At 40.9% G+C, this 23339-nt stretch overlaps 1 protein-coding gene across 1 annotated transcript in view; it reads right to left on the reverse strand.

Moving 5' to 3' along the window:
• Positions 1 to 480: 480 nt before the first annotated feature.
• STMN2 (stathmin 2) overlaps positions 481 to 23339 on the reverse strand; it is a 41342-nt gene continuing 18483 nt past the window's right edge. Inside the window, exons 2-5 of the mRNA XM_056333616.1 lie at positions 15518 to 15613; positions 14708 to 14880; positions 4670 to 4861; positions 481 to 1838 (exon numbers count right to left, since the gene is read on the reverse strand). Of these exons, the coding sequence (XP_056189591.1) occupies positions 1779 to 1838; positions 4670 to 4861; positions 14708 to 14880; positions 15518 to 15613 (521 nt within the window). The 3' untranslated portion in view covers positions 481 to 1778. The remainder of the gene's footprint in view (positions 1839 to 4669; positions 4862 to 14707; positions 14881 to 15517; positions 15614 to 23339) is intronic.

Below are 23339 nucleotides of genomic sequence, written 5' to 3' on the forward strand. Positions count from 1 at the left end.
AGTTCTGCAGCCCAGCAGCTTCCCTAGCAATTCTGTGTTTTTCAGTGAGTCCTGTAAATGAATCCCTTTTACCCTGAAAATCAGTGTGTTAACAGCCAGAATCTTGCTGCAGCTATTGATGTATGCACCCAGAGCTACCTTATTCACTTTTCTTTCCCCAGATTCCCTTTTTTTCCCCCAATATTGAGTCAAGATTAAGAGGTGCATGTGCATGTGTGTGTAGTTTGTTCTCTTTTTTAATAATCTCAGTGCTAGAGGTTACATTTATAGGCTCAGTTTATGGGGTAATGTTTCAAAACAACCAGCCTAAGCACTGGAAAACACATAGCAGGGGTTAATCCCACATTAGCAAAGAAATAGGCTTGTTTTATTCATAGGTCTTATTTAAGTCTCATTTCCATGCTTTTATGACTACATTAGGTTTTCATCTCACATGGGCACATGTCAGAGAAGTAATGGAGCGAGAGAAGAGACAAGCCCTTTTTCAGTTCACAGAACCCCAATTCTTTATTAATCACAGCTTGCTCACAATGACATACAGGAAAATAGCACTAATGAAGAGTAGAATATGCAGGCAGCAACCTCCAGGGGGGTAGGGACAACTTCAAAACTGCAGCTATTTTGGGGATGGTGTAAAAGGTTTAGTGATATTGTACTTGGCACAAGCACCCTGTCTAGTCATTCGTCCTGCTTCAGCCCTCTTAGTCCTAGATGTCTGTCACTAGGTAGGGTTGGCTAACACTGAAGAGTAAAGGTCATGATGAATGGAAGTCAGCAGTGTCAAAAAAAAAGGTAACGACTGGCTCATGGGTTTCAGGTGAAATATTTGGTAGCCTCTTGTACTATTACGCATAATGTGGTAGCATCAGATAAGTATCATAGATCATGGCACCTACAGATAAAGCCACTTGATGCTATCTATTAGTTGCTCCATTGATAAATTTTCAAGTGGTGAATTAAGCTTGGTTTACAATTAGCATTTATATGGCAGTTTGGCATCATTCAAAATTTGTCACAGCTTGATGGGTTACAATGTGTCTCTTAAATTTGCCCCAAACTGATCCCACTTGGTTTCATTCTGTTGCACAGCCGTATTTGTTGCCTCTCACTTCAAAATCAGAAGCAACACATACTCTGCACGGCAATTTAACCTCAATTATACAGCACACTACAGAGTCCTGCAGCATAAGCTGTGTTTAAAGAAACTACATTTTAAGAGCCTTTTGTCTTGGACAGCTGAATGTGAAGTCACGATACCTGTGAACTAGTCACTGTTTCAACAAAGCTTATCGATGGCAAAGCATTCTAGGTTATTAGGCAATGACTGGTCTCTAGCACCATAGAACTACTACTGACCTCGTGGTGGTTTGGAATGAAAGTCGCAGGGAATGGAATTAGACATGAGGTGCTTCATATGAACAGACCCAGCAAATTCAACTGAGTGGAAATAGACAACATCAGAAGCCTGTTACAGGACATGTAAGATTATGAAATAACTTGCATAATGCAATACTTGTATTTTTTAACAAAAATGTAAGTATTTACAAAATAAGATCCAAGTTTTTTAAACATCAAGCAAATCATTCTGCAAAGAGACCGCATTGTTTTTGTTTTTATTTTTGTTTCTTTTTTAAAGTTTTTTTATTGAGTTCTTGATTTTTATTTTTTTTTTTAAACCATGTCATACATTTCCCATACTGATATCGCATGATCCATAATAATATAGGCAGGGGGAGTTTACTAATGGTGGGGATGGGTCACATCCACCATCGCTGTTTTCAGCCAGACAGTTCCACCTGGAGCTCCTTGTTTCTACGGACCTCTGCAGCATGCCTCTCCTGGAAAACATCAAGAAGGGAAAAATCAAACCTCTTTCTCATTCCATCTGCCCAGGGAAGCTCCTGATGACAACCTGTTTAGGTTGTGCATTTGATGCTTGTGCAAAACTTGTTTCACAGCACAACCATCTTTAAAGGATGCAACTCCAGAGAGGTGTCATCCACCAGACCCGCCTGAGGCACGTTTGATGTTTAACATTCTACTTATGCTGTGGAGCTCAGTCCTTTATCTGATACGACCTTATAATCCTCAGCACCTCACAGAGTTAAATTTTAAAGGCCCACATAGAGAGCTGCTGCATGCAGCGTAAAACGTGCCATGTACTCGTATTTGCCCTTTGAATTCCCAGATGTTGAAATACAGGAAAGGATGAGTGGGCTTGAATTAATTGCTTGAACACTGTATGCAGAAGTGTTGATGACTGTGTTATCTGTAGCATTTAGGAAGTATAAATAAATTTAGTATCACCAAGAGGGGTCAATCTGAACCTCTCAAACATCCCTTTAGACCGTATGATGAAACTAGTTGTCCTCTCCATTTTTTCTCTGGCTGTGATGGAGAAAGGATGCAGTTACCAAAAAACAGTGCTAGACCCTTCTGTCCACTTTCAGCCATGTTTTTTTCCTTTTACAAAAGCAGTCATAATTAATTAAGACTTATTTGAACCACTGTATATTCAGACACTTCTGTGGAAATGGATCTGTGGTCAGGAACAACAGCTGTCAAATGAATTTAGGAATGTTCTGCTTGAGATGTTTATAGAACTATGATTTTTGGCAGCTTCTGGGTTTTTGGTTTATGCTTCTGTCCTTTCAACTATCAGACTATCAGACTTCTACCTCTTGTGTCTGATCACTGGGAAAAAAACACCCCAGACATCCAAAGGACAAGCACAAGATGCCTACAGAAGTAGTCACTTAGCTGACCTTGGTTTAAGGTACTCCCTAGACTCCATGCTTTAGAGTCTTTTATGGTAAAAAATGCACAGGAGGCAACAGTTACATTTGTATTGTTTGAGTTGGACTATGGATCACAGGCCAAGGCAGCTTATTGCATCGATTGATCTTGTAAATCAGTTCTTAAAAGATCCATAATTCTGAATGCTAGAGTTTATAAGAGTTGTTCCTTGAGGCTCCTATTAACTGCAGTATACAGAAGTTATTTTTGATTGCAGGAACTTCTAGGCACCAGTACCTTGTGGCATCCACAGTTCTGTATAACTTTTGAAGATTTGGACCCAGATATCTCACTTCTTTTCCTGCATATTCAAGGGCTGCTTTTATGTTGGCAAAACTGTATAGTTACGCAATTCTTAATTACTGATCTGTACAAACATTCCAAAATGAGTTACTGTCATCTTTGTCCAGAAGCCTTCTTTGGATTTCATGCACGTATGCTGTCATACTGCTGTGGAAATGGGGTTTAACAGTCTGTTAATATTAACCTAGGACAGAGAGATGCTTCAGCTGTCCTTCCTATTTCCTTTTGGACCTCAAGGATGACTAATTGGCTTTTGCCTTTGTTTTCATGAACTTTGGAATATGTGCCTGCAAACTAATCTAATGCAAAAATGTCAAGTAATCTGGATAGAGTTCTTAAGCTCAAGAACCAGCCCATTTGTGTAGTTACTTGTACCACCATCCTTTGGTTTCTGTTGTTTCTTTCGTACTCTCTGAGACTTTGGTCTCCACCAAAGAAGCAGAGGTGCTTGTGGAGAAGATCTCATTGAAAACCCCTGAGAGCTATTTTCTTTCTGTTAGTCAATTTACTCACATATTAGAAAGTTCATCACTGGGAGAAACAAGTGATCACTCATGCAGAACTAATTTTTTTTTCTTAATACTTCTAAATCTTTATTTGCATGTTTCCCTCTGGTGTGTGGCAGGGTTGCTTTGGAGAAGGGCCCTCTTTGTCCTGCATGGTGGGGTTTGTGATTTACCTATTTCCTCTGGCTGTACCAAAGATCTCCAAAAGAAAATTCACACTCTTTTTATTGCAAGTTTTATGGAAGAACAGACCCCTTTTGATATATAGGGAAGATTTTTCCCCCACGTGTTTTCATCTTCCTCCTCTGAGAAACCAAGAACTACAGACACAGGACAATTGTTTGATTTGACCAATGAGTTTTCTTAAAAGCCCAAATCTAAACACAAGTGACCTTTCATTTGTTCACAGCACTTTTTAAAAGCTAGAAAATCAACCTTTCTCTGGAAAAAGTCCAGCCAAGGCCATGGAGATTAGGAAACTGGAGCATCTCAGTCTCTCCTACAAGGAAAAGCTGAGAGAGCTGGGCATGTTCAGCCTGGAAAAGAGAAGGCTCGGGGGGATCTCATCAATGTGTAGAAATACCTGAATGGAGGGTGCACAGAGCCTGGCTCTTTTCAGTGGTTCCCAGTGACAAGACCAGAGGCACTGGGCACACACTGAAACACAGGAGGTTCCCTCTGAACATCAGGAAACACTTTTCCACTGTGAGGGTCACTGAGCACTGGCACAGGTTGCCCAGGGAGGTTGTGGAGTCTCCATCCTTGGAGATATTCAAAAGCCACTTGGACATGGTCCTGGGCAGCCAGCTCTAGGTGGCCCTGCTTGAGCAGGGGGGTTGGACCAGATGACCTCCAGAGGTCCCCTCCCACCTCAACCATCCTATGATTGTGTGGTTATAAAAGTTCAGTCTTTTTCAAAAGTGAGTGGTGGTTTAGATAGGCATCAGGTGCTCTTAAAATTCATGGAAGTGTAGCAACTGAGATAAGAGCTACCCACAACATCCCTTTGAAATGTTCATAGGTTTTCCTTTCTAGTCTAAGGTGAGGAGTGATGGTGTGGTTACCTTCTCTTGGAGACGTTCAATAAGAGCAGCTAAATTAGCTTCACGGTTTTCTTTGATCTGTTCCATTTTCAGTATCAGCTTTTCCTCTGCCATTTTGCTGAAGTTATTGTTCTCCTCCAAAGCTTTTTGAAGCACTTCTCGCTCGTGTTCCCTCTTCTCTGCCAGATGTTTCAGCACCTGGGCCTCCTGGGACTGAAAACAGAGAGACAGAAATACTGATACAGAGCAAAGTAACCCCCATAGGGCAACAGTTCACTGCTTACGGAAACCGTGAAAAGTTTGTTGCTTGGTTGTTCCATGCACTGTTTGGAAAGATCACTTCTGGGTATAAACCAGATTAGATTTAGTAACAGGGGCTGAGAAGCACTAGCTAAATGTGGGGTATGTGCCTGAGGTGGCAGCAGCAAAGAAGTGTCCATAGCACTTCTGTTAATAAGAAATGCTGTCGTGTTACTGCTCGGGGTCGTCTGGGTTACTGCAGTAGTTGCTCAACCTCTGACAGCTGCAGTCTTTCAGCTATGAGCATTTTAGTTGTAGGGACAGGGGTCTGGGGGCTGAAGGCATGTACAGTGTTAAAAGGGAGGTTGCCGACACAGGAGAGAGGTACATTTTCACCTAGGCTGGATCATCCTTTAATGTGCCTGAATAGTTAGTAACAGGCTTTGAAGTTTACTGTCCTGAAAGAGACAGAATCAATCCAGACAATGTGTTTCTTTTCCTGTGATATTTATGTTTGGCTTCGCCTCACTGATCAGGAAGGGAAAAAAAGTGTTTTTTTTTTTCTCTATAGAAAATAACAAAGAAGCTATTTTTAGTTAAAAGTTCAAATTTTGCAAGGAAGATGAAAACTGCAGGTAGGAATGAAATAGATGCAGCCCATGCACAATACTGTCATTCTTCTTTATAAACGCATTGCTCAGAACCATAAGCTTTGTTATTTATTTAAAATCAAATTACTAATATGAAACCACTAATCCTAGAAAAGAAGCCAAAGAACTTGCAGCATTGGGCCCATCCTCCAGGGAAGTCTAGTCAAAAAGACAATATATTTCAGAGCAGTTATTTGCAAATGATAAACAACATTGTAAGCTTTTGGATAAAATTAATTAGAGGGAGCATGAGAAGGAAACAGAAAACAGGGAATGGAATATGTCTCCAGGAAGCTAAGGGCGTATTTCAGTGCAGATCACAATGCACTGTTGCCATTGTTATCCGTAAAAATGAATTAGTCTAAGGCCTAAAATAAGGGCTTTAACCAATAATTACAATTAGCAGTAATGAATCCTATTAAATTCTATCATGTGGCTTTAAATGGAGTGCAAAAAGCTGCAATTCTTTTACACGAGTGAGATCCAACTAGGAGGAGAAAGTGAATATTTTAATGAAGGTAAGAGATACATAACGCCAAATGCACTGATGAGGCAAATTGAGCAAATTCTAGAAAAGGCAGAAAAACCCAGGCAGAACATCTTGCAGCAAGACACTGGAGTAAAATATATCTGGCTTTGAAAGGCTGTAATGGCTTGCCTGAGATCAGAGGAAAGCGCTGCTTTCATCCATCTTGGCCACTTAATATATTTGCTTTTTCCTCTGGCCTGGTTGCCATTAAGGGCTCATTTCTCAGCCTGTGATCCCTGGAGCACTTGTTAATGGGAATGGCCTAATGAAATGGTTGGTAGCTTCCAAAGGCTCTTCCTGGCTCTTACCCCCATTATAGTATATGCTGAACAGAGAGTAATAGAGCAAGCATGTTTCAGATCTTTGACTCAGAGAAAATAACTGCTGTGCAGGCCAAAAGATGTTGCAAAGAGAAACAAAAAGTCCCCAGACAGGTGCAGCCAAAAGCAGAGGGAGTTTCACTGGTAGAGAATACAAGGAGGATGAGCCAAAGGGCAAAAGAATTGGGCAAAGAGGGAGCTTTGTAGACTAATTGAAAAATCATAAAAGCCCCATAAGTCTAACAAAAACATAAATAATTTTAATAATCATATAATAAAAGTAGGTTAGTTTGGACCAAAATACTTCATTTCAGATACCTGGCATTCAACATTTCTTTAACTGTAGGCTATTTCAAAATGTAAAAAAGTTATTTTGAAAGACTTGGTACAATGTAAAGCTGAAACAATTGAACATCTTCATATTGCTTTACCACTTTTGGACCAAATTGAGTGGCTCAGTTTGACCAGCACTTGTGAAGTTATTCTGCATTTTCTGTTTAATTCAGTATTCAATGGCAACCTTTCATCTACTTTTGGAAAAGTTACTGTCATTAAATTTTGGTTGCTGATAGGAATTCTGTGAACCCTTCGCTTAAGTGATCTAAAAGCAACTTTGATAATCTAAGAATCTATTTCCCTTCCTGTTGGGAGTTTGCATAGAAAAGGTGCCATGATAGTAATTGTAATGTTCTCTCCCGTGAAGAGTTTAAGAAATGACTTGTTAATCTCAAAGGCTAACATTTCATGGTGTTTGTATGTATATGTAATATACATTATAAAATCAAACCTTTTCAGATTTGGAAAACAGACATTTCCAAGGACATATTCAGGGCCCGCGGAGATACTATAATAAAAAGTAAGGTTTGGACTGTGCCTTTAGACACCATTTTTGAAAAAAGCATTGGCTTTCAGTGGGAAGTAGCAAAATGCCTTTGAGACTTTGGGGCACTTGCCCATTTTTCAGGATTTATTTTCTCCCATTCAATTGCTTTGCCTTCTGGAACTACTTCTTATTATCGTAAATTCAGGCAAATAGTGAAAAATTAGAGTTCCATATCAAAGTACACACAGTTCTGGAGGCTATGCTGACAGACAACACGTTCAAAAGTAATTTGTCCAATAATGCATGATAATGATGAAAATCCTTATACTCGCATTCAGTATTTACTGGATGCAAATTGTGCTTGGCACCAGTAAGAGTCTAAATAAAAGCTAAACCAAGCCTTGGGAACAGACTGCACACCCATTAATGTGATTTTCATTTACAATATGCCTTAGATGGCATCCCTTTTCCTCGTTTAAAATCTTCAAAGTAACCACCGCTGGTTCAAAATAAAGGGACCCCCCTCCGCACCACAAAACACCCATGCGGTAAAGTCTCATTTATGCTCACGTCCCCTTTCTAACTCCATTGTACCCCTGCTGTGAGCCTGCCTGTTTCCCTGGTGTTCAGACCAGTTTTGAAATCCCCTTATGACGATTTTGGAAGGCAGCTGGTATGTTTTTGTACTGGATTGTCAACCTATTTTCTGTTTCCAACATATCTGGCAAAAGAACTTGGCCACCCTGTCCGTTCAAAGTCTACTACATATGCAGAAATGGGTAAATGAATGACCCCAGATACCCAATAGGGCTGGGATTAATAGACTCCCTTGGTTGTTTGTGTTGGCTTTTATCTGCTGTGTTTGGACTCCCACAGTCTCAATACAGGATTCCAACATATGTAGGAATTTTTATTCCAAGTTTATTTTCAGCATTGTACTGACTGAAGTGCTGGAAAAGATCTTTTCAAATCCTTGATAGTCCATGTCCTAACACACTTGTAAATGGCTTACGATAAGAGCTTCTTGCACAGCTATTGTGAGAAAAGGAGTGAAAAAAGGCTGGAAATGGGATGATAGATAAAGAAAATTAATCAGGAAAGAAAAGTATGAAATGGTGGAGAAAGAAAAAAGCAATATTCAAGGTGGAATATCCAGAAGACTTTTTAAATATAACAAGACATAATCAATGTAGCTGTAGCTACAGCATCTAATAATAGATGTGGAGGAATAAAAATGCTGGTACAGATACCTTTGCTCCTAGACATGTACTGCTGTGTTAAAAAGGTGGCTCATGAAGGCAAACTCCTTTGATATTCATGTCATATCTGTAAAATATCATGGGCACCCTGAGTTTTCAGAGATGTGTGCTTCAAAAGGTAATGCACATCTCATATTTAGCTGGCCAGAGATAGATGCAGAGAACTAAACACTCACTTTGTGAGCAAAATTATTTACTGAAACTGGCTTTGGAGATACATATATATTTTAGTTATTACTCACAGGAAGAAAATTCTACTTATCTGAGTAACAGGTCCTTTATTTCCTTACATTTATCTATTTTTCTTTGACATGTATATCCAAATATTGAAGCCATTGACGCAGAGATAAAATGAAAGGATTACTTTTAAGCAAGAAATGTGCTCAGACAACTGCTTTTAAACTAGGAATTTCAGTTAAAATGCATTCACTTTAGATACTAGGATCCATAGTTACCAGGATGTATGAGGCATGCTGCCAGTAATGAGCACTTCACTTTCATAACACATTCATTCACTGGCTGGATTTTTTAAAAATTCAGTTGTTCAGTAGAAGCTGCATTACCCTTGGTATTCTTCAGTGCATTGTGTATTTAAGGGATACTATTAATGAAGCAGAATGTGAACACAGAATTAAAGGCTCCTACTGCAATGTAAATGCCAAAGCGAAGCCTAGGTATTAATCAGAAAGAAATGGTGACTTGAAGTAGTGATGTTTGCAGGGGAAGGAATTGAAGTGGGGATTTTTCCATGTAAAAGCAAGGGAATGGGCTCAAGTTAGACCTCACTCATGGCACTGGCTTCTAATAATCTCTGCACGATTACATCTTATTCCTCACTGGGAATACTATTATTTCTGTTACAATAGCACCTGTTCTGGATGTTTTGAGGACTCACTGTCCCAAGCAGCATGCAAATACACAGGGAAAGCAGTTTCTCTCCCAAAGCAAAGAAGGTCTAAAGAGACACCAAGAAGAGGGGGATGCTCCTGCTCAATGGGATCACAGAGCAGAGAAGTGAAATGGCCATATGGCAGGAAAGCCAGAGACATCTGAGCTGGAACTGTAGGTGAGGTCCTGCTTCTACTGAAACTAGATCGTGTAAAAGTTTGCTTGAATTTAAATGAAGATTATTTTTTTTTTTTTGTCCAGTCTGCCAAGGGATCTTTGGGTCAGGGCTACTTAGAACATGGAGTAACAAAAAACAAAGAGCCCATCCACAATGTGATTCAGGAAAATTCACTTTCTCTTCCTCAGCTGGCATACAATTGCTGCTTTCAGGGTTGTGACCTGTGAGAGTGAACAAGGCATGTCAGAGGGATGCAAGAGGTACCACCTGAGCCCTCTGTCTGATGCTCACCCACCTGCTCAAGAGGTGTTTCATGATCTCCTGCTGTCTGAGGCCTGGCATTTTAAAGGTAATGAAGATCAATTTCAGTTTGTCTTATGACTGTTCATTAGCAGCAAAGCCCAGGGCAGGGGGAAGCTTTGCCAGCACTGGGACGTATGCTCTCTCTGCTCATGACTACATGTGCTCTGAGACAGACCCTGTGGCACCTAACATCAAAGCCTCTCCTAGCTGGTAGCAAACATTCTCCTGCAGGCACGTACTCTACGGGCTTATGCTTTTTGGAGGAGCAGCTGCGAAGTGGCTTGTGGTTTTGGCTTTTGCAAATGTTGGAAGTGAAGCACCATGCATGGAAATGCTGCAGTGTAAATCAAAATGCAGCAGAAACACCCGGTTCCAGTGCTGATTCCGCAAGTATTACTGGGACCTTTACATGGAAAAGCACTTCATGCTGTATTCCTTCCCCACAGCCAAGGGCCAGCAGTAACTGAAAGGGAGGTCAGTACATGGGCAACACAGGAGGCAAATGTCTTGGAAAATGTCTCAGCGAGCGCTTGTCCTCCTGCCCAGCCTGCTCGTATACAGATTTGGAGGGAAACCAAGGAGGGGAGCAGGAATGAGTTGAACGAAGAAAGCAAGCTCCATTTTTTGCCAGGGAAGGTGCCCATCCCTTCTCTGTGGGAAGTTTCGCAGGCCCCATGCAATGTCTAGGAGGAAGCATATGTCCCTCAGCACTGCTGCCCTCCGCGCCTTAGTGAAGCCTTTTCCCCCAGTAGCCTGCTGCACTGTGAGGTAAGGCACAAGTGTCTTTTTTGATGCCAAAGGAGAGATGGGTCAAGAGTGCTAAGAAGTGCCTCTGGGCAGGCTGTGGGGCTGGCTCAAGGGGCAGGGGACTGGGTGCTGAAGCCTGACACAGAGTGCAGCCACGATGCTGGCAGAGATGCCCTGGGCTGCCTGCCTGCGTCAGGAAGCACAGCCAGCCTTGCCCGGGCTAGGCTACATGGGTGCTTATCCTGCAGCGTTGCACAGTAATGGTATTAAAACCTCATGTAGCTATAAGTCTATACCCAACAGCATGAAAGTTAAAAAATATGACTTTTCTCCTGCTTTGTTCATAGCACTAAGCACTAGGGATAAGCCTGATTCAATTTCATCCCAATACAAAGATATTAAAAGGATTTAATTGCATTCAATTTTTCTCCCATAATCCAAAGTCTAGTAGAAATTTGTGCCCCTTTAGTGTTTAATTTGTATGCTAGTAAGTTGAACATGGGCAGTAAAGATATATAATTTGACATATGGCATTTAAAGTCAGGGGTAATAATAGCTGAACGTTCAAGGCCAATGGGTAAAAATTGATAAATGTTAAAGACTCTGTAAGAAATAAACTTCTGCTGCATAAAATGACACTGTGTTCTAATTTCTTAAGTGGGAAGGATGAAAAGATCTTTCTGATTATCCACCAAGGTGGGAAAATATAGCACACATATGCCAAAAAAATAATGGGATAATAATGACATGCTGTAAAGAGGATTCTATAAATGGAAAGGACAAATCTATAACTAGCCCAAATGGGTCTCACAGTGTGGTGCAAAAGGAAAAAAATGCCTTAGGTGAAACTCTTGGTTTGGTCATGAAACCAAGAGAGTGTGAGGTCATGACTGTCAAGTGCAGTAGAAAATAAGAGGGAGAAAAAGAAAGAGCCCTGTAAAAGCCTATAAGGGAATACACAAGAATGATAAACATGAAACAGCATAAGCAGGGTGCTGCTGAAGTGCATGTATTGCTGTAGACATTCTCATGAGTTTGAAAATTTGTTAATGAATACTGTCTAATTAACAGAGCACAACCTAATTCCTAAACAGTGTGAAATCAATTAGTATTTTTTCCAAAAAGGCAATTCTCATCCATTAGTTACACTTGATTTTAATTAGAACTGTGCTGGAAGGACACTATCTAGAATGGTCATGCCTGACAGCTGCTGTACATAGATTGAAAGGTATGATAACAGCTGCCATGCGGGATGTCAGGGAAAGTCTGTATGGTTTGTCTAGCAGCAGAAAGTGGAAGATGCTTAGGGAAAATGTAGATGAAGTTTGCAAACCTGCCTGGTCCTTTCCTTTATATATATATATATGTATATATATCTCTCTCTCTTAACAGAGAGACAGATAGATACAGCTTCCTAGCTTTTAGCAGTCAACAAGTTACATATTTTCTGACCCAGAGGCTGCATGCATATAATCTTTTCTTACAAGGTAGCACTCTATCAATTTTGCTATTACTTTTTTGAAATAAATAATACTTTAATGATCTATAAATATTCTGTGATAAAAAATATAGCTTGATTTTATAGTACATGAAAAGGTCATCCCCCCTCTCTGTTTTGAAATTGCTGTCTGATGATTTCAGTGAGGGTTTCTTCCCTTTGGATTGCATGAAACAGAATATAACTGTTCTTATTCATCTTCTCATTACCATTCATGACTTTGTAGACTTCTACCTCATCTTTCATTTGTTGTCTCTTTCCAAGCTGAAAAGTGAACCATTTCATTTATCTTTTTATGGAAGATTTTCCATTCCTCTGATTGCTTTTTTATCCTTCTCTGCATTATACACTTTCAGGACAAAAATGAAGGCAATAGTTAAGATAGGAGAGCACCAGGGATTTTAACAGTGATGTAATGAAGTTTTTTGCTCTGTTCTTTATTCCTTTCCCAGCAATTTCTGCTGCAATGCTAATGTGGAGGAATTTGTCTATTAACATAACCAGTTATATGTTCATTCAAAATGAATATAGGTCCAAGGGGAAGAAATGGCAGGTGTCTGTATTGCTATCACTGATGACCAGTTTATTGCACAACGACTTTTATTTTAGGAAGAAATGAATAGTAATGAAATAATTGAAATGAAATCTCTGGGACATTCAATTTATATTTCCCACTAAGCGTATGCATAATATCAAGCTTCTTAATTGCTGCCATTTCATTCTGTGTCCATATCTTTGCTTGAGTATTTGTATGCAGCACAGAGGCACTTTGAGTCTTTGGGGCATACCATCACTTCGGTCTATGAAAGCTCATATTTCTGGTCAGGTGCTAGTGCAAATGCATATTCCTTTCACATACAGTCATGTCTTTTTACTGAAATTAATACTCTGACAGAAGTATTTCTTCAAAAGAAGCAATAGTGGTATTGTGTGTGCATTAGAAGCACAGTCGTGTTAGCAAGGCAGCAGAAATGGCAAATGTGGGCAACACTTTGGTATTCATCTAAATTAATTGTTCACATTAGTGAGATCCAGAATAGCCAGGTTTCACTGCAAATCAAAACTGAGGGTGAGGTTTTAAGGACCTGTCAGTAATCCAGATCTACTGATTTCAGGGGACTCACATTGCCACCATACACCATTGTTAACCACTGAGTTTCCTGGAACCGACCCTGATCTGGTCAGACAGGTGTGAAAGAAGAGAATGGAGCTGCTTTTGTTGGAGCTGTTCCATGTGCTGTCTGTGGCATATCTGCTGTCCCTGGACTTCTGCATACATTTTTGTCCATATCTGGAAAAGATTCTGTAAATGTCAGCTTTAATAATAAATCACATTGTTTAAAAGATAAATGAAAGGCTTAGAGACCTCAAAGCTCATTTCATTTTCAGATACCTGCTACAAGGGTCTCCATGGGCAAGTGGAAGGGGTTTCTAACTCCAGTTTAACTGGTGCAGGCAGATTTACCACAAAATAGCATTGATCACCTGGTTGAAGGACACAGAAAGTCCTTCTGTGGCTCTTGAGGCTTCTCTCACTTCTGTGGCTCTCCTTTTGTGCCATAGCAAAAGGAGATATGGATTAACCAGGACAATATTACCACAGCTTGAGTTTTCTGTGGCCATTGCAGCCAGCCGTGACTTTCCTGAAATGGTGCAACACAGCATAAACACTGGGCCCATACAGAACACTGCTATTTTTCAGACTGGCAATTCGTTCTGGCTATGGTGAGCGTCTCGTTGGCTTTGCCTGTCACTGCCTGACTTATCTGATATAGAATTTGGCCTTTTACCTTCCAAAAAAAACCCCAACCCCAAACATAAAGCAATCTGAGCTAGCTCTGACTTAGAACAAATAAAGACCTCTTCAACACATCGGTCATGATCAAAGCCAAGTAAACAGTTAAGACTTCCTGCTGCATGCACCCTGCATTTGCACTAACCTTTGCGAAGACAGTGTAACAACCCTTCCAAACCCTGTGTGACAAACATTGATTATGAAACAGGGTTTTACCATTATGGGTAAAGTCATAAAAAAAGTGAAGACTTAGTCTGTATACAATCTTACAAGGGCTATGCATGCTTGCATCTGCATTCGAGTGTGTGGTGGATCCACAACACTCTTTATTCAGGGCTGACATGCCTCCATGCTGCATAAGTAAGACATTTTAGCTGCCTCAGGAAGGGCTTGTGAGTAATTTCCATGGGTGTTACAAGGAGTCAAGATCCGGTAGCCAAGACAGTAGCTGTCTGAATTGCACATCAGTCTTATAAACTTAGACACCAGAAGAATTGTGCTGTTTTCAGCAACTATTATAGATGCTCTATGAGCCACTTATATTCACACAGTCAGCATGTGTATTTGAAACTACTTGGGCCTCCTGCCCAAAGTGATCTGTATTTTGTGGTGCATACTTCCCAGGCATCAAAAACAGTGAGGTTTGTTTGCAAACTGCTGAAAAAAAGTGAACCCATTTGCTTCTTTAAACATGTTAGCATTTTTTGTCCATGCAGACCACTGTGAGTCAGTGATGGTAATGGAAAACACAGAAATGGACAGGAATCTTGGCTGTTATTCTGTACACTAAGTCAGGTCTAATTACAAGAATTTTTTTAAGGAAAGATACCTTTCTCCTCTCCTCTGCAGCCTCCAGCTTTTTCTGGATCTCCTCAAGAGAGAGCTCTTTCTTCTTTGGAGAAGCTAAAGTTCGTGGTGCTTCTGAGACCGGAGATGGCGGCTTGAGGATCAGTTCAAAGGCCTGGCCTGAGGCACGTTTGTTGATTTGTTTCACCTCCATGTCTGCACAATGAAGTGAGAAATGGTAAGCCCTTCAATACCTCAGGAGTACTGAGGAGACAAGTAGCACAGATATTAGTGCAGGATCAGAAGTACAGACAAATGACTTAGCATCTTCTCCTTGGGCGTTTTAAATGCTGTGGCAGATTATGGACTGAAAATGGTTCTCAGGAGAAGTACATTCCATTTTATCTGTAATAGCTTAATTATACCTTAATCTCATAAACATAAAAACTTACAGCGGTTTTGGAAGCTTATTGGGGTTCTGTGCCGTTTCACATCCCCTGCGAGCAGTGCCCAAGCTGATTAATTTTTTAAGCATGCTTTCACCTTCTCTTAGTTTCCTTGGGAATTATGTCAGCTGTGAAGAGCTGTAATTCTCAGATGGGTAGTAGGAAAAGTACAGCTCGGTATGAGAGAGCTAGCTTTAAGAGTTTAGTTAGCTGCTATTAGGAACAATAGCCAGCATCACAGGTACTACACGATCAGTTGAAAGTAACAGCCCAAACCAGCAAATAATTTGTTAAATCAGCAAAATACTCCCTGACTAACACTATGGACTAGGATAGTGAACTGAGTCATTTCCCAGCACTAGCACATTGCCTGACCTGCAGGACGATTTCCAGTGAAAATCACTCACCATCATATTTATAGATGTTCATGTTGCGAGGTTCTGGGTAAAAACAGGAGCAGATCAGAGAGAGCATGGACAGCTCCTTCATCTTTTCCTTGTAAGCTGAAATGAGAGATCTTGTTAGCATGCTTCACTTCCCTGGCTCCTCCTTGGTGAATCTCTACCTGAGGTGACTGGCTGGGAACCAGCAAATCTGCTCTATCACCCACCTGGCAGATTTCTCTAGAATATTTACTTTCAACTATTTTTTCTGAACATTGAGTCTTTATCAAATCACATGTGAAATGCTCAATACTGCAGTCTGCTACTGATCTATACGACCTCAGCCTTGGGTGTAATGCAGACAGTCCTCTCTGGTTTATAGTATGTGAATGTGGCTACCAGGAAATGTATTTAGCATTAGAAGAGTGCTATGGCTCCAGCCTCTCCTGGCAGGTGGAGAGACATGAAGCTCTAACAAATTCTCTGACATATCTGAATGCAACTGAGAACAGCTCTGAAACGCTGCCCATGTGTTGCCATAGGCAGATGCTAAAGACATTATCTGTTACAAATGAAAATGTCATCCAGATAATTAAAAATAAAGCCAGCAATGAGCACACATTTACCAAATCCTTTGCATAATGTCCTTAATATGTGTAACTACTTGAAACAAAGCTTTTTCCTTCGTCACTTACTGGCCAAAACATATTGCTTCCATCTTCAGGTCTAGTGTATATCAGCTGAAGCAACAAATACACTTGCCATTTACCTTTACAGTTACCTTTACTGACTTTGTAATGCCTACAGGTCCCAGTCATGGGCTGAGGAGGAGGTGGTCTAGAAATGGTGATACCAATACATAATCATTATACAATGTTCTCCTCTTGCTCTTTCTAATTGCTGTCATCCCAGCTTATAAGTAGGAAAATAGTCTTCTATCTGCTCACTTGGCCAGCCAATGACAAAGCCCAGGCACGAGCCAGCTCTCCTGGGTCCTGGGGCAACACCCTTACCACTGCCCATGCTGCATAAAGTATATATATCTCGAGGGGGGGTGTTGCTTAAGAATTCATCTTGGCACACACAAATCCCTGCTACTATCAAAATTGTATCTACAGAGGCAGGCACACATTTGCTGCCAGCATGCAAATACATGGCTTAAAGTATAACTGTGGCTGAAAGTATTGTACTTAACAGATCAGACCAAATTAATCCTTGATGTTGCTAAAGGAAAACCGGGCAGGCCTTTGATCTTCAGGTTGTGGATACATATGAAGCTGTCATTCAGCCTTTCTCATGGACACTTTTATGCTTTTTGAATTTGTTTCTCCTACTCAGAAAGGCCCCTGAGGTTGATGAGGGCTTGAGAGCCTTTGAGTGCTGCTCAGTATAGTGATATTTGAATGATCCATCAGTTCAGGAATGGATTTCTAGTTGCCAGTGGATAATCAATTAACCTAATTAAACTTTGCATGGGGGCTTCTGATCATGGGTACTAAAAAACCCATCTAAAGGACATCCAGCTTTTTGGAAACCACTGGTGAAAGTCAGCATCTCAGGTCAAGGGTGTACTGAAGATTTTGCTTTCTGTGAACTGAGGTTGTCAAGGAAGGTTGGACTTGACAAGTTTTTTGGTTTGAAACTAAGTACCAATTTGCAAGGAATAACTAAAAAATCCTCTGAAGAGACAAATCATGTCCAACTAATGTCTGTTGATAGTCAAACATATTGAATGATATGTTCATTTAGGCCTCCATCCAACAAAGCATTTAACCGCATGCATAATTCTGAGCACACAGGTGTGGCTGTCCAGACTGTCCATTGAGGACAGCTGGCCCAGCAGGCTGCCCACACCACCAAAACTGCATCTTTTTTAGCAGGGCAGTTGTGGAGTGGGTGCACATGAGACCCCGCATGCTGCTTGGGTGTCTGCTACACATACAGAAAAAGGACACTGGGCTGCGTGTTAAAGACATAGGATCATAGAATCATAGAATGGTTTGGGCTGGAAGGGACCTTAAATACCATCTAGTTTCAACCCCCCTGCCATGGGCAGGGACAACTAGACCAGGTTGCTCAAAGCCCCATCCAGCCTGGCCTTGAACGCTTCCAGGGATGGGGCACCCACAGCTTCTCTGGGCAACCTGTGCCAGGGGCTCACCACCCTCACAATGGCCATTGATGCCACAGGCTGAAAGCTAAACATTCTTGTACAAGGTCTGCTCTATCACTCCTACAATGCATACCTTGAAATATCTTTGTAGACAGAGGCATGCAAAGCAGCATCCTAGGAATCCTGCCTTTTGGGGCCTTTGTTACTATTTTTTATCTTTGCTTGACACTGAATATGTCTTGTTCTCTAACAGCATTTAAAACAATTGGGAAAAGGTGTTTGTTCTCCCAGCTTGTCATCTGCAAAACATGGCTGGAGAAAGATACGAATGCACTCAGCTCTCCTTCCTTTCAGCACAATAGCTGCACTGAAAGCATGCTGGCAGAATCATTGTCCTATTTCATTCTGGCCACTGACAGAATTAGGATGACTTTCCATGCTTTACAAGCATTACATTTTCTTTTTTCATGGTATTCATTTAGTCTCCATTTGCCCTAGAAAGTCCTTCAACCATAGTGGGAACTTGGCTTGACTTCTGCAGAAAGTTCTGGAGGCTGCTGCAACCCTGGGCACCAAACAACCTGCTGTGTTGACAAGTACCCTTTTTCCTGTTGGAGACTTAAGGGCTGAGGGCTACAAAGGAACTGAAGAGCTGCCTCCTCAGGCATCCAACATCAGCATTGTGATGACTTTTCCCCCTTGACCAGGCAAAGAACAGCTTATGTGGCAGCACTGAGTAGCAGAGGCCCTGCTTTGCTCACCAGTCCTTTCCCTAAAGTGCCGTAAATTATAAATAGAATAAAATAAAAGCAGTAATGTTAGCCCAGTTAGTCGTCTGATTAGAGTGGCTGGCCCATGTCACACAGGTTGAACAGGGAGATAACTGTGCTTTCCCAAATCCCGAGGTGTCAGTGTCCTAGTCATGGAAGCCTGTTGCCTCAGAAAGAAACATTTTTCTATTAAAAAAGCAGCACACTTAGGCCAGAAAGCCAGCAGCACAGCATTTAGGCAATCTTCACAGGACCTCTTGTGTTAACTGAAATAGGCACAAATATTATAGTGGAGCTTTTAAAAACACTTGAAGACAAGCAGTGATTGCAAAGTTTACTTTCCAAAGGTGTTTCAACTGGCTTGCTAATTATATAGCTCCTTGTGCAGTCATGTGGGGCACACATAATTCCATTAGCTGTGCAAGTTAAATGAAGGAAAGTAAATGATGGTAGCCGTAATACTACAAAAGCATTGATAAGGAAATTGCTAGAAAATAACAGATGTTGACAAAAGACAGCAACAGAATCTTCTTAGTTATATGCAGCAAGATTTAAATGTTTATGTACATTAAAAGCTTCAAAGTTGGGCAAGAATAGAACACTGGTTTTTGTTAAAACCAGAAAGGATTTCAGTATTAGCAATTCTTGCAGTTTTGCTGTGAATATCCTAGTATTTACGAGTCTTCTTAAATTCTGAAACTGTGTGATTATTTCAGAACCTCATCTATTTTTTCAAAAATAAATTCCTCACATTCAGAGTTGCAGAGAAAGCCCTAGAAATATTACCTAATGCTGCTAAAAGTTTTGACAGCTTCAGAGAAGAAATTCAGAGAGCTCTGAAAATCAAGAATGTATGATTTTTTTGGTTAATAAGTCTCAAATGCACCTTAATATCATTGTTTTAAGCCAATCTCATCATTTTCTCAAACCTCAGGCATTATTTTAATAGCTAATTTATAAAATGTGAAAGCACTGCCTGTGTTGGGTGAACATTTCCATGCTCTTTGTGAGCTCTTTACTTGCTGGTCCAGGTAAAATTTCTGGGAGACTTTCAAGGGTGCCAGCGCGATGTCTGCATGAACAAGCAGGGAAGCCGAGCAGGACTGGATATCCAGAGGGAAGCAATTCCAAGGACTCCATGCCCATGCTGTATATATTTTGGGGGTCTTTTCTTTAGACTAGTTCCACCCCATGGTCTGAACAACCATTAGTGCCTGAGGCATAGTAGATAAACTAATACACATCTCCCAGTTTCATTACCTATCAAGTAAACCTGTTTGTGCCCTCTGAGGCTGCTCTGTGGTGTGAACTAAAGCATGGTCAGCTGGGGTATTTTGATGATTCTCTTTGAACATGGTTTTCTGATCTCAGATAATGTGCTTATTCAGATACATCCCATATTCCTCCACTAATGAGAGAAAAGTAGTCCCGTTGCCAGTCCTGCAGCTCTCTTGCCCTTTAGTGAAGCTAAGAAGAAAGGGTGCTATGGCTGCCATTAGAAGTCAGCAACCACTTATTTGTGGCTGGGAGAGATAGGACGATTAGGAAAAGCACCGGTAAAACCACCCTGTCTGTTCTCATCTGTTATCCAGTAGCTATAAGGAATTTTTTACCGTTTACACTGTAAAATGAAAATCTGTCCTGACTGACAGGCCATGGGCAATTTGGGTCACATTTTGTTCCTTGGCAAAGCACAGCTAGGACAGATTGCTGTGTCACAGCAGAGACCATTATTCATAAGCAAGACTATTTTTAACACATGAAAGCAGAGAGATAAGTGTAAATGTTACTTATAATTAACATCTGATGAAGGCAAATCTGTTGATTCCTTTTGCCTTACTGAATCCAGTCCACCTATAATAAAGTGTTACTGATCTTTGACACTTCAAATTCCACTTGCCAACTAGTCTTGAAGCTCTGCACACCTGAAAGGAAACTGCAACTGGCACGTTGCCCATAGTCAAAATGTGCAACCTGTAACACAGCTCAGCTCCTTGCCAGGCACCTGTGAGACAGTCAGCTGAGTGAACTGAAACCCTGCTTTGTTTTCTGCTTTGGAAGAGACTGCAGAAGTAAGAAGTTAAAAGAGTAAGTAAAGCATGAAATACAAGGTAGAGAAGACCTACCACACCCATCCTTTAAATCAGTTTCTCACAGATGTTATTGACAAAGCAGTTTGTTACAAATTTCACTTTGTTAATGCTCCCTTTGAGGTGCTAGAGTTTTTGATTTGTCAAGACAATGCTTTAAGTTACAAAAAGCCACGCCATTTTGTGAACACCAACAGGCACACTCTGTTGGCTAGTAATTATTTTTTTTATAATCCATTTCAAGTGTGCTGCATCCTTTTCTGTCAAACAAAATGGTGTTATATGATCATAACTGTAGTTTTTTCCCCATAGCTGCTGGTGTATTTGAAGAAAGCTGCATGATGAGTGCTGGTAAAGTGGTGAAAGAGCACATGGGACTGGGATAAGTAAAATTCAAGATGGGGCACGAGTGATAGGTATTCTACATATCATTTAATTTTTGGCACTCGTCTGAAATGTGTGAGTCTGGAATTCACTTTAATTAATGCTGGACATCTAATATTTAAGACAGCTAGTTTGCAGCAGTCATAAAAGCTTTGTTTTTAGTCAATGGAGAGAGAAGCACCACCAGAGAGGAACTGTTCCCATTCCAAGAGAGATGTCTAAGATAAACGAATTAGGTTGTGTTAAAGCCAATGTATCTCTCTCTGCTGTCAGAAAACCTAAGGATTTATAAGCTTATGGAGTCACTAGTGATGGAGGGAATGAAAGCAAAAGCCCCTGCAAGGAATACATGGAATCACAGAACCATAGAATTGTTTAGGTTGGAAATGACCTTTGAGATCATCCCTCATGCTCAGTCATGAGTGACATCTCATTTTGGTCGTTCACATAGGTGTGATTACTGTTTATGTGATCAATGTTACACATTACTGCCTCTCTGAATGCAAAGCACTGCTCAACAGAGAATTTGGTGTGAGTCCATCTCACAACCTTATGTATATGTGTGCTTTTCCAGTTTCCCCCTCCAAAATAGAGGTTCCTTTAAATTGTACTAACAGTTTATGGGCTCTGTAATGCCCTACAGTGCTCACCTGTTTCACTGGTGAGAAACATGGCATGGGACCCTCAGTCACCCGAGGCCATTCTTTGGTGGCTAAGTCTTTAAAATTGCACTGTTCGTGTACTGCAATGTAGTTTAACATAGAGACAGGTACAGAGCTTTGGTCATGTCCCCTGCCCTTGAATTTTTTGATGTTTCTGTATCTAAGCCATAGAGTAAGCAGGTACTATGAAAAGGAAACAAGAAACAGAAAAAATAAGGAAAAGAAACTGGGAATTACTGAGTTTCCTCTGTCAACAGTGACTCTAGTGTTTCCTGCCATATGTCCAGAAAATGAAAAAGAAAGAACTTGGACAGATCTAACATGCTTTTATGACAACTGAGAGTTTTAAAAAGCAGTTTTAGGCATTGATTTCTGTAACCCTCATGACTGTTCTGAGTGACTAAAGCTACACAGGTTTTGGCAGAAGTATTAGCAATTTTATTCTCTCCAACAAGAGAACATTTTAACAAACAGCTTTAAAACAGTTTGGGGTAGAATCAAGAGTTAGTGTCATTCATAAAACCACAGGATGGCAGTGAAATCAGGGAGCACTGTAGCACCGGTTCTTCAAAATTCAAAAAAAGATGCAAGTGACAGATTTGACCCTTCAGCTTCCTATTAAGACTGTGTCAAATTGTGCCAATGAACCCTGTCCTCCAGTGCAAGTCCTTGCATACCACTTCTATAGCATAGTTCAGGTAGCATAGGATCTGGCTGGAAAACCCATCCCAAGGAATACACAAGCAGCTGTTTGCATATGCAAAGACTGCCCAATAATGACTGTCTTGTATCTACGGAGTGTCAGTGCAAACACATGCAAACATGCAAATTGGAGGGTGGCACAAGTCTGACTGATAATTGCCCCTAAATTTACAGCTTCATCGCTGATCATGGCTATGGATTTTTGGACTAAAATGCATTACTCTGGATGCCGTGGTCAGTGATTTTTACTTAATGTGTGTATGACTGGATTCAAATGGGTTTGTTCACTTTGTCTTCTGATGTCAAAAGGTAAATACCTAAGGTTACTATTTTGTATTATTCAGATTTATGTAATTTGCACTGCTGAAGCAATGAGAAAAATAATTTACTGAGCCCTGACTGTTATGGTCATCTGTGACATGAATTAATGGGGTTATTTTGTTGGGCTAATGCAGCCACATTGTAAAAATGATATTTCAATAGAAGTTTTTTTTTGGCTTTGGGGAAAAAATATCTTGTCATGGTTACATGAAACAAATTGTGATGCAAATGCTTTGCCATAGTCACTATTAGAGAGTCTTGGGTCAGACTGTAGTGCCTGTTTAAAGAAATGAAAACGCATACACTTCCTTGCAGTGTGCAGGGAATACAGACATGTGCCTGTCCAGAGCCTGTTGGTGCACTCAGGGCCCCGACAGCCTCACCACACTGCATGCTGGTGGAAACATGGGAAGAACAGACGAGAAAGCTGTGGGTAAGCTTCTCCAGCTCTGCAGAAACTTGTCTGTAGCAGTGGCAGAAACAGATGCTGCTCTTTTTCTTCTGGGCCACCCCTTTGGAGAGCCAGTGCATCACACTGGCATGAGGAATCCCTTAGCAGTTCAGTTCCAACAGCCCTCTGGGACTGAGGAGGAGGCAACATTGCCCAATGCTAATACAGAGGTCTGTGGCCCTCCTGAAATCCATTTGAACTTCAGGAAACTTCAGCCAGGGTGAAATTCCACATTTTTTTCTCCCAAGGGGAGAAGGCCTCCTTCTTTAAGGTGTGCTTTGCCTTTGCAATTTTTTCAAGTAATATCCCACCCTATTTCTCTCCCTTCCTCCACACCACTTCTCTCTTCCTCC

The sequence above is a fragment of the Falco biarmicus genome, chromosome 3 (genome assembly GCF_023638135.1).
Source record: "Falco biarmicus isolate bFalBia1 chromosome 3, bFalBia1.pri, whole genome shotgun sequence".
In the NCBI taxonomy this organism is placed as follows: Eukaryota; Metazoa; Chordata; class Aves; order Falconiformes; family Falconidae; genus Falco; species Falco biarmicus.